This window comes from Ctenocephalides felis, unplaced genomic scaffold, assembly GCF_003426905.1.
Source record: "Ctenocephalides felis isolate EL2017-DRISC unplaced genomic scaffold, ASM342690v1 CF-g0.4_SCAFFOLD_03570, whole genome shotgun sequence".
In the NCBI taxonomy this organism is placed as follows: Eukaryota; Metazoa; Arthropoda; class Insecta; order Siphonaptera; family Pulicidae; genus Ctenocephalides; species Ctenocephalides felis.
Window position 1 is genome coordinate 148,321 of NW_020539724.1, and position 12,048 is coordinate 160,368.

The following is a 12,048-nucleotide window of genomic DNA, read 5'->3' on the forward strand; positions in this document are numbered from 1 at the left end:
AGTCAAAATAATTTAGTTTCGCTTCTTTGCCATCCGATCCAATAACGATAACTCCATTAAATGACCAATACAAAATTATCAATTTACCAGTTTTTGTGAATGGAACGCAAATAATTCTACAATCACCAAACTGCTTGCAAAGTGAAACTTGTGAAAATTCATCTACACCGTTATTTCTTCACAGCCTTCCTCTAATTCTTGTGCTTTTGATCAGTACAATCTGGAATTTCGCAGGAGAAAATTGTGCCACCAAACCTTCAGAGCGTTTAGTCAATATCGCTCCTGACAATGCCAACATAAACTACCTGACATACAAGTAACGAAATTAGGCATTCTTCAGATTACAAACAAGGATTTTCTCATCAAACAATCAGTTTATAAGATCTTCTGATTCTGTAATAGTGTATTCGAAACCATCCTTTAGTTTCCAAAATGGACAGGAACGTACTTTACCACAGACTTTCACCAAATGTACGATAGTTGAGCCAAGGACATCGAGCAGAATACACGAAAAAGCTTTCCTCCTGCTATTATTTCAAATTCGGAGAATATTAATAAAGGATTCACAGCAAGTGCGTGCAAAACTCAATTTCAGCATTTATATCAGAACCGACATGACTTTAATATGATACGTCCTGAGTTTAATACTTCACCTCAAACTGCGACAAATATTTACGACAAGAATACTAATAGCGGTAGCGGCAACATGCCATCTGAACTTCCTGGTGATTTACCGTTAGCAGAGACATTGAATGGATCTGAAAATTTAATATCATCAAAGTTTGATGCAATGAATCGTGCGAATTCTTTAAAAGCAGCTTCAAATTTCTCATCGGATGTATCTCCAATGAATATAACTAATAGCTTATCATCTCCTGGACAATCGCATATTTCGAGTGCTATGTCTCGATCTGAAAACACATCGAATGAGACAAACGCGAGTTTTCCAAAAATTCGAGTTCGATCATTGGAAAGCATGAATTCACAAGAAGCCGCTGCCGATATAAACTTACCATCGTATAGAAATCGTCATCAAAACTCGATTAATGCCTCAATTGATGATGTCGATTTTCATATGTATAAAGATGCAATCTTTTTATGTTTTGCCGTAGACATTTCTAATGATATTTTTTGTGCAGTAAATAATTATAATAATAGACTATCGTTTATCAATGCTAATGGTATCGATAAATTTCGTTATAGAATTAGTTTATTGGATTACGATGTCTTAAGATTAACAAGAAGAAAACGTTTATTCAATGCTTTAAATTATTTGTCGAAAAAATACGCTTATTCGAATGTTACTATACTAAGAAACAAAACTGTTTTTAATAAAATATTAGACATAGCAAAAAAATGTCTGAGGCGAGCGATATAATTAATCACATTGAATCCTTATGTCGAACTTTGTTCGTTGAATTATTAAACACGCTTATAAATTCAAAAAATAGTGAAAGTTGTGAACCAGATATTTCTACAATGCAGCTTTCACCGACTAATTCCTTCACTCCCTCGCAAGAAAATAAATTTCAAGAAATAACTGAAAATTCAAAAAAACAGAAAACCAAACCTAAAGGTAAACCTAAGAAACCTAGAAGGCCTAGTCTTCGGGTAAATGATTCAGATAATACAACTGATTTGTCGCATCCGAACCAGCCTCTTTCCCAAAACAAATCATCTTCGGATATTCAATTGTTGAATCAAAATAATGCATCGAAAGAATTACCACATACATGGTCGAGGACAACAAATACAGGAAATAAAGCAAACTTTCAAATGATGTTTGAACAATCTCTGAATGGCAGACGAAATTTGCAACAAACTTCAGCCACAATCGAAAAAGCAGTTACTAATAATACTCTACCAGTTGACAACAGAAATAACATTTTTCCAATGCCACGTATCAATTTCCAACAAACAGCCGAAAATGGTTCACTATTGAATCAATATATGGGGCCGAGTAATGTAACTAACGTTTGCTCAAACATAGCACCCGTAATATCGCAAAATAATTATTATAATAGACCATATGCTAATAATAGTTACCGCCCTGTCTCGTACTTGAATAATCCAATGCAATCTCAGCAGATACCATATTCTAGAGAACAAAGTAATTTGTTACAATGTAGTAATTTGGCTATGATACGGGCTCAAAATAATTGCAACAATATGAACAATTATAGACCATTTATGAACAGTTCCAATAATATGCACCAAGTTTCTTTTCAAAATTGTGCACCGACGACTAGTGCAACAGCAGGGGTATCCACCAATAATCAAAATAGTATTTGCAATAACCTTTATCAAAGAAATCAGAATCTGGGTTGTCGTTTCGGTCAAGGTGTTCCAAATTACAATAACGTGCAAATGATTTCAAATCCTTTCCAAAACTTGCCGAATATAAGTTCTATAATTGAAAATAGTTCTGCGCAAGACCCTACGCAAATGCCGTTTCAACCAGCTCCGGTCACCAACTATAGAATTGGCAATCCATCATTAAATTCTCAAACTTGTGGAGCACAAAATGCCTCCACTGTAAACATTGATTCAACACAAAATTTCTTAATAAATCGCCCTGCAGAAAATAGTGCTGTTGGAACTAATTCATCGTATGTAAACACTACGAATGGGTCCATGATGCAAAATAATCAACCTGAGCAAGATGCACCAAAGAATATTACAAATGATCATCCAGAAGTAGCAAAAACGATGGATAAACCATGTCAATCAGTTCATATGGTACATGAAAAGCCATGTTCCAAAGAAGAGCAAACAACTGAAATAGTCAGTTCTATTATTCACTCCTTTCCAACAAAAATAGTAGATGCACCATGTCAAGAAAATCAAGCGATCATAAATGCAGAGGCGATCTCGAGCACTCAGGTTGCGCCAATAACTACAACTACGCCTTTGGATTTACTTGAAGTCCAAAACGAGAAAGCACAATCACCTGATGCTATTAGTTCTAGTGATACCACAAGCTGTGCATCATTAGAAGATCTTACCATATATGGAATTCCTCATGAATTGGAAGTAATTAGAACTAAGGAAAATGGGGCGTATGATCCTGATAATGAAAATTGGGAGCGCTTAGCTAAACCACAAACACATGATAACTTGAATTCTCTGTTAAAGAAATTATTGAAGCAAGATCCTGCGCCTATGAATTCTCACCAGGATATTGAGGTAAGTCCATCAATTTTTTAATTATTTGGGAAAAATGTAATTGTTATTAATATTTGTGAATTTGTAGAAAGCTTCATCTGATGGAGATGATATTATAGATGGGCCACGGATAATTTATTGTACTATGTGTGACATGATGGCGAAAATCCAATGCACTATATGTAAAGCAGCATGTTACTGCTCAATCGCATGTCAAGTAAGTTTTCTTTTATTTTCAATTCTAAAACTTCATTTTTATATCCTAACAATTCATCAATATTTCAATTATCTTCAAGTGTTCCTGGAAATTCTTTGCATGACTAATAGTAATTGATCATTTTTTACTGCCGATTTACATGAAAACAATATTGATCTTAAACAAATGTTAAATAATTATTTATTCATTTTAGAAAAACCATTGGGCTTCTGGACATGCAGAGATTTGTGTAAAATTGACAAGAACTAGTCACAAAAAATGACAAGAAAAATTGTTTTTAGGTTTGTTAAAAAATGCGAATTATTTATGAAATGGTATTTGGAGTTTTTTTTTATATATTTTAAAGATTTATTAAATGAAATTTCAAAGTTTGATTATATGTTAAAGTTTAAACAAATATGAAATATGTTTATAAAATGAAATAATTTATATTCATTTATTATTTAAATAATATGTAATCACACACACATATATATGAATAGGTATATATATATATATATATATATATATATATATATATATATATATATATATATAATACACATGGTTATGATTTTATTCTTCTGACCTAAGAGCCTACGTTTTTCTTCAAAAAACTTTATTCTTCAGAAACTGTTAAAACAAAGAAAATATATTATTAATAAATTTGAATATTTTCACATTTACATTATTTTTTAAGTAATTAAAAGTGGTAAAAATTATTTTCCTTTCTTTCTTAAAATTTGATTATAATTTTAATCTTTAAAAGGCGAAAGTGAATTCTTTTACCATTGATTAAAATTTTATTGTTTGGAGGCAAAACTAATTTCTTTTACCTTCGATTATAATTTCAGTATTTCAAAGGGTAAAAATTAATTCTTATCTTTGATTGGCATTTAAATATTTCAAAGGTAAAAAAATATTTCTTTTATCTTTGAGTAAAATTTTAATTTTTCAAAGGTAAAAAATGAATTCTTTTAACTTTGATTAGAGTTTTGATCTGCCAAAGGTAAAAAGTGAATTTATTTTGACCTTTATTAAAATTTAAATCTTCCAAAGATAAAAAATGTTTTTTTAGCCCTGATTAGAATTTTAATCTTTTAGTGGTAAAAAATTAATGATTTTACCTTTGATTATAGTTTTAATTTTTCAATGGGTATAAAGAGATATTTTTACCATTTTTTAAGGGTAGATAAGAAATGAATTTTTCTACTTTGCCTAAAATGTTAATTTTTCAAAAGTAAAACGTTCTTTTAACCTTGACTAGGATGTTGACTCGAGATTAAATTTTTCAAAAGTGTTTTTTTTTTTAATTTATAAAATGTATATTATACATAAGAAAACAATTATAAGAGAATATTTAAATAAAATTAAGTCTTTAATTCAGTAAAATAACTGATGCTTCTTTAGTTAAGAAGAATAAAATCATAATTAATATTACTTATACAGAAAAAATATTATCTATCTAAACTATCTTTTTAATATGTTTTTATATAGAATTATGTATTATTATAATGTTTTTTATATAGAACTATGTATTTAGCTTTAATTGGAAAGTATTCATTTTAATTAACAATACTCAATATGAAATTAGAAGACTGACTTTCTGATCTACTTAATTTTGTTCTAATGTTTTTGTTAATAAAAATAATAAAATAATACATGTTTTATTAAACTATAAATCAAAATTTATTTGTATTATGATTTTTTTTCACTTTTAGCAGCAGAACAGAAACTTATCATTTTGTTTTTTTGAACTGAAGTATTTTATTGGCTTTCGGGTGTATTTACCAATTATTGTAAAATGGGGTTGTATATTACTCAAAACATTTCCTTAGGAGCCTGAATCACTGCTATCTGCATTTTCTAAGATTTTTCTTTTTGGATGGTAGATGGTAGACTTTTATATAATATTCGAGCATGTACAAGGCCTGACTGATTTTATCATGAGCTCCAACAATTGTCAGCCATCATGGGGATGTCCCATCTTATTAGATATCGCTTCCCCAAAGTTCTGATGTCTTGGTGGATACTTTCGCCCTGCTTTTCTGAAATGAATTTATTTCATTGATATTTACCACACAGAAGAAACAACTGTTGTGTTGATTGTGAGGTTTTTTCCTTAATGACAGAGGTTTTAAAATTATATCATTTCTTTTTTCTTCTCGATAATAACGTAAATATACTACGGAATTTTTTCATATAGTACGTAGAACAAAGTTCAAATTCCAATAAACTATATTAAAACTATAATTTTTTTCCATTAATAATACATTGTTTTTAAAGTACAAATATTTTTATTTCAAATTTTGGCGCTTAAATTTGAATGGCGAGTGATATGCGATTGAAGCGCCATTGCAATGTAGCGCCCGTAGCAATAATTAATTCTTTGAACCAAAATAGGACCGATCTGTCAGTTAAAATTAACCTATTCACGTTATATTAATATAAACAATAGAGAATTATTTAGACATAAGAAATATATATTTAAAATATATGAATGTGTGATATTTAATTGTATATACCATTTTATCATATAACAAAATAATATATAATAAAGCGGTATGTTATCTTTTGCAATAAAATTGCATACGTCACATATTATTATCTTTTCTAAGCTTGCATTTCATGCTTATCAAAACTGTTTTTAAATAATGCTGTGTAATTACTTTAGGTTTCATTAAACAACAATATGTTGAAAGGAGTTATATTAATAGGTGGTCCTCAGAAAGGTATGAACTATTATGATAAATATTTATAAAATTTTTAAATTTTGAATATCAACTACTATACATATAGTTTTTATTATATTCTTATTTGACACTCATGTTAATTGCATATATTTAGTATAACTTTGCTTCATTGTTCAAATTATTAATTTATCGGATTTAACAATAGTGTAATAGTTGTAAGAGTGTATTCTAGTAAACAATACAAAAATCACACATTTTGTAACTTTATCTAGTTTTTTTTCCACTGAATGATAGTATCGATGCAGATTAAAATGTATAGCCTTAATAATATTTTTAATTAATCAGTTTTAGCTAGTAATATATTAATAGTACTAACTCATCCATTATGTATGAAAGTTGATCAGTATTTAAACTGTGAGTAATAAAATTATTAATATTTTATATCGCACTTCTCATTGTTAAAAATTTACACTGAAGATGCAACATATTTTAGTCTCAAAACGTCTGTAAGTTTAAATAAATATCGAATGAGTGTAATGTGTTCATATTTACACCTTAAAAAAAAATAGAGCATATAAGAATAGAGTAAAAACTTTAGATTTGACAAAGCCCAGTTTATATCTATATAACATATTTTAGAACAAATTTTATACAGTTTAATCTATCATTATATTAACAATATATGTATAAATTTTAAGATGTAAATATTTATATTTCTTACATGTGGTTGTTTGATTTATTTTTCTAGGAACAAGGTTTAGACCCTTGTCTCTTGACGTTCCAAAACCACTGTTTCCAGTTGCCGGTTTACCAATAATACAACATCATGTTGAAGCTTGTGTTTGCATTCCTAATTTAGAAGAAATTTTAATAATAGGATTCTATCCAGCCTCACAAATCAGCCAGTTTATATCAGACATGCAACATGAATATCAAATAAAAATAAGGTATATGTAGTTTTTTATGAATAAATAGTTACATAAGTCAGATAATAGTCCAGTAAAACTATTTAATTTTATTTTACAGGTATCTACAAGAATTTACTGCTTTAGGAACTGCTGGTGGAATGTATCATTTTCGAGATTTAATTCGGGGAGGATCTCCAGAAGCTTTTTTTATTTTAAATGGTGATGTTTGTGCTGATTTTCCATTACAGAAATTACTTGAATTTCATAAGAAACAAAATAATGCATTAGTAACAATTATGGGAACTGAAGCTACCAAAGAGCAAGCAATTAATTACGGCTGTCTTGTAACTGACAAAGTAAGTAATGATACTTTCCTAATTATATATATATATATATATATATATATATATATATATACGTATATGTGTGTGTGTGTGTGTGTGTTCATACAATTTTAATTTTTTGTGTCTTTGGTGTTACTTTTTTATACATTAAATAATCTCATTGATATTTTAGGAATCTGGAATGGTTTCACATTATGTAGAGAAGCCAGATACATATGTTTCAACATTAATTAATTGTGGAGTTTATGTTTGCTCTTTAGATATTTTTCAAACAATCGGAAACATTTTTCAAGCAAAACAACAAGAATTTTATAGGTATGGTTGTGTCTATATAGTTTGTAGTAACTTATTTCATGTTCTAATTTGTTTCAGACAAAGTCCTGGATCTAATAAAGATTCTTGTTATATTGAATGGGAAAGAGAAATTTTGCAACAATTAGCTGGAACTGGACAACTATTTGCACTAAGTGTATGTTATGGCAAACCGGACTTGATGAATATTTTTCAATATCTAAGAAAATTTTGTGATTGTAGGTATCAAATTGGTGGTCACAGTTGAAGACAGCTAGTTCAGCTATATATGCAAATAAACATTATTTAGGTAAGGAAGTTAGGTATATATTAAATAATTGGTTGATTAATTAATGAACATGTTGTTGATAGAATTATATAAATTGAGACATCCATCAAGATTGTCCAATAAACATGAGTGCACAGTGTATCCTGATGTGTACATAAATCCTTCAGCAAATATTCATTCAACAGCAGTGGTAAGCAGTATTTCAATAAATGAGAGATTTGATTTTCTTCCTGTATTTGAACTTTGAAGCAGTATTCCTTATTTTGATGGTTGCAGTTGGGTCCTAATGTATCTATTGGAGAAGGAGTTACAATAGGTCCTGGAGTTAGAATTAGAGAAAGTATTGTTTTGCCCAATGCCACAATAGATGATCATGCACTTATTTTATATAGCATAAGTAAGTAGTTTGTTGTATTGATCGGCCATTTCTTTTCTTTATTATTTTAAATACTTTTAAAAAAATTACTCTGGCTTGTTTCAGTTATATTTATTATTATTTTTTGAGAATTAAAAAAAAAAAGAAATTAATATAAATATAGTGGCAATTTTATTAATGAAATAATAAAATTATTTATATTAGTTGGTAAGGGTTCTAGAGTTGGAAAATGGGCCAGAGTAGAAGGTGCCCCTGGAGATCCTAACCCAAATAAACCTTTTGCTAAAATGGATAATCCACCATTATTTAACAATGAAGGACGATTAAATCCATCTATAACAATTCTTGGTAAGTGATTTATATATACATATACATACATATATATATATATATATATATATATATATATATATATATTTGTATATATATATATATATGTTTGGGTTGATATAAATCATGTCTTTATTCCTCTTATGATTCAGGTAGTTCTGTTATTGTGCCTGCTGAAAAGATTCTGCTTAATTCTATTGTTTTACCCCATAAAGAACTATCGAGAAGTTTTAAAAATGAAATAATATTATAAATTATATGTCTTAAATATGATTTGTCTTATTATATGAGATTTCCTGTACCATTTACAATTTTTAAACAAGATATTTCAGATTAAATTAATAAATTGAGACATCCATCAAGTAGTTTATTTAATAAATAATTTGTTAACCTGGTAAAGAATAATACAAATATTACCAAGCAACATCTGAATACTGATATGAATTAATGTATATCGACAGCATAAATATCAAGAATATATCATTTAAATACATGACTTTGATCATTGCAAGAGGTTGTTATTTCTAGTCTTTTTTCTATGATTTTGTTTTAGCTCAATAGTAATAAAATGTTATTTTCATTTGTTATTCAAATTGCATTTGGTTTGTTTTTATTTACTTGTCATTTTAAGATAGCATAAAAACAAAATACCAATATTGTGATTAATGAATTTAAATAATTGTGAGCTATCGTGAAATTGTAAAACTATGGCTAAAAGTAACAAGAAAGTTTTAAATTTCAATATGGCATTGCCCGCACCTAAATTGTCTGAGTGAGTATGTAGAAATAAAGCAAAATATAGAATTAAAACTTAAAAAGTGTATTATATTGATATTATTACATATAAAAAATATGCATGCGTTTTATAGGTATATCAAACCGAAAAAGTTTGTTCAAGCTTATAAGAAAATGTCAGTTAAAGAGAGAGCTCTGTTTAATTCTCTCAAAAATTGCTGGGGTACTAGTTATTTGTTAATGAATAAAGTTGATTATAAGGTAAGAAAAAAAAAGTCTATCCAAAATTGGTTTTGCTGTCAGTTATACTTGTTTTTCGTATAACGTTTGAATTATTAAAAATAATTTAAAGAAAAACGAGTGTGATTATTAAGAGCTCGCTAATGTTGACAAATAATGTAATTGCAACAATTTGCTGAAATAACTATATGTTTGGTAAATTTCTACAAAATTGAATAATCTGCAATAGTTTTTCACATTATAGAGCCAAACCTGAGCATTTACCCATATCAAGAAGTTTTTGCTACTTCCTTTAAGACATGCCATTTTAATTTAATTTAGATGATAACTTGCGCCGAAGCGGCAGATGAAACTACAAGAAACATTTTCATGATTTACCTAAAACGATTGCAAGAACAAATGAATTGCCAATCAGCAATAATGGTAGCTCAGTTGAAAAAGGCAACAGAAAGGAAAGATTCACCTACGATTGATAAGCTGTCTAATTTTCGTAAACGTAGAACTGGAAAATTATATAAACGATATTCGGTACATGAGAAACTAACTGCAGATAACTGTGCCTTTAAGTTTATGAATAATTATAAATGCAAATTTCATGGTAAGCATGCACGCAATTTGAGAGAAAATGCCTGATTTGGAAATTAATAAGTGTTTAATTTACCTGATGAAAATTTTTTTAATTTAAATTATTATAATAAATTTATTCCATATTTATTCTAATATGTACTACAATAAATAATTATGAAAGTCTGTTAATTATTTTATTTATGAATATGTAAAGAACAAGTACAATTATAACTTGCACTTACATAACTTTATGGATTTTTCATTTATACATATAAGCTCTTTTACAGTCAATTATTTTTTATTTTACTACTATATGATGTTTGTGGAAAAGCTTCGAGCAAACAATTGAACTTGTGGAATAATATTGTGTGGATATAAATGTAGAATTGTATCAAATCTATAAATAAGTTTGCATATATGTATTTAAAGTAAATGATCTATAAACAGTGCTGGATTACCCCATAGGCCCGTGAGGCCCGGGCCTTGGGAGGCGGCAAATTTTTCCGATTTTTTTTTTTGTCACGGCAATTTATTTTAAGGATTGATCTTGATCTAGATAATTCTCTAGGAAATAGAATGTTATTCGTTTTCAAATCAAACTTATTCAAGAGTGCATTAATATTTTTAGTGATGTATCATGTTTAAAATAAAAATTATAAAATTAATAAGCTTTTTGTGAGAAATAAAATAAAATAAAACTAGTGGGGTGTATGGCATTGTGCCTTAAGGCAAATTGCTGGAACTTCTCGTACCGTAACGAAATGTTCGAAGAATATTAAATGTTTTCAAATATATTATTACAAAAATAAATACTGTAACATTGTCTAATATTTATAAGAATTATATAAACTGAATTGCAAAGTTGAAACTATTTTATAAAGTATATAAGTGAGCTTTAAAACTTTAGTCAGAATCAAAAATAAAATCTGAATTATTTTCGATATACAAAAAAAAATTGTTCTGAAAAAAAAATTGAAACAGATTTTTTTTTCCAAAATCAATTATTTTGTTAAAAGAAGCAGAAAGTTTTTTTGAATCATTTAAATCGGACGCTGGACGCAAAGGTAGGCCTAGCGGTTTCGGAGATACAGAGCTAAATGTTAAAAAATTGCAGTTTTTAAGAGAACTAAGCGTGCGATTTAAATGATTCAAAGAACTTTCTACTTGTTTCAACAAAATAATTGCTTTTGAAAAAAAAAATTTTTTTTTCTATTTTTTTTTCAAAAAATATTTTTGTAATTTTGGAATAAAAAATTAAAAAATTACCCAGCCTAAGCACAGTCTAAGCGCCAATCTGGTATAAATGTTTACCCAAAGTGTTTACCCAAGTGCACTTTTCCAATTTTGTGAAAAAACTTTTGAAAAATGTGAAAATGCCGCCAAGCTAAGCACAGTATAAGTGAAAATGTCGCACAGAATTATTTGCAAATGCGTTTAGACTGTGACTGTACGGAGGCACTTTTTCAATTTTGTGCAAATTTAGGCAACTATTTTTTTGAAAATGAATTCGAAAAGAAATGACGATTGTTAATGTTCTGCAGATAAATTGATTTATGATTTACATTTGATTTGCTCAGATATAACAAGATAGCAAAAATAATGATAGTTACAGTATCTATATTTGAAAACCGTTTAAAATTTCTCGAATATTTCATTACGGTACGGAAAGTTCCAGCAATTTGCCTTAAGGCACGATGCCAAACACCAACCACTAGTTTTATTTTACAATTATATATAAAAAACGCACAAATTAATAAGACGCAAATACAAATAAAAACGTATTTAATACAAATAATACTTCACAATCAAATCAAATATATGAATCAAACAGAACTAGATGCAAATATTAGCAGTAATAATTTCGACCATCTCGCCACGAAGGTTCAATTATTACTGATTGTAAGGTACAATAAA

General features: G+C 28.2%; 2 protein-coding genes across 2 annotated transcripts; both read left to right on the forward strand.

Annotated features, from left to right (window-relative positions):
• The first annotated feature begins 1,397 nt into the window (after window positions 1-1,397).
• On the forward strand, window positions 1,398-3,682 carry LOC113382976 (GATA zinc finger domain-containing protein 14-like). The gene is made up of 3 exons (XM_026621235.1): window positions 1,398-3,186; window positions 3,254-3,382; window positions 3,576-3,682. Exons 1-3 carry the CDS (start codon window positions 1,480-1,482, stop codon window positions 3,642-3,644), a joined length of 1,905 nt encoding a protein of 634 aa, XP_026477020.1. The 5' UTR covers window positions 1,398-1,479; the 3' UTR covers window positions 3,645-3,682.
• A 2,371-nt stretch (window positions 3,683-6,053) lies between these two features.
• On the forward strand, window positions 6,054-8,876 carry LOC113382939 (mannose-1-phosphate guanyltransferase alpha). The gene is made up of 9 exons (XM_026621195.1): window positions 6,054-6,093; window positions 6,803-7,001; window positions 7,081-7,318; window positions 7,479-7,775; window positions 7,841-7,907; window positions 7,970-8,076; window positions 8,163-8,283; window positions 8,467-8,610; window positions 8,745-8,876. The coding sequence occupies exons 1-9, from the start codon at window positions 6,054-6,056 to the stop codon at window positions 8,843-8,845; spliced, it is 1,314 nt and encodes a 437-aa protein (XP_026476980.1). The 3' UTR covers window positions 8,846-8,876.
• The last annotated feature ends 3,172 nt before the right edge of the window (window positions 8,877-12,048 follow it).

Coding starts and splice junctions, on each gene's coding strand:
- LOC113382976 (XM_026621235.1), top strand. CDS start 1,480: ATGCAGCTTTCACCGACTAATTCCTTCACTCCCTCGCAAGAAAATAAA. Junction 3,187..3,253: donor ATTCTCACCAGGATATTGAG/GTAAGTCCATCA, acceptor GTGAATTTGTAG/AAAGCTTCATCTGATGGAGA. Junction 3,383..3,575: donor ACTGCTCAATCGCATGTCAA/GTAAGTTTTCTT, acceptor TATTCATTTTAG/AAAAACCATTGGGCTTCTGG.
- LOC113382939 (XM_026621195.1), top strand. CDS start 6,054: ATGTTGAAAGGAGTTATATTAATAGGTGGTCCTCAGAAAG. Junction 6,094..6,802: donor AATAGGTGGTCCTCAGAAAG/GTATGAACTATT, acceptor TTATTTTTCTAG/GAACAAGGTTTAGACCCTTG. Junction 7,319..7,478: donor GCTGTCTTGTAACTGACAAA/GTAAGTAATGAT, acceptor TTGATATTTTAG/GAATCTGGAATGGTTTCACA.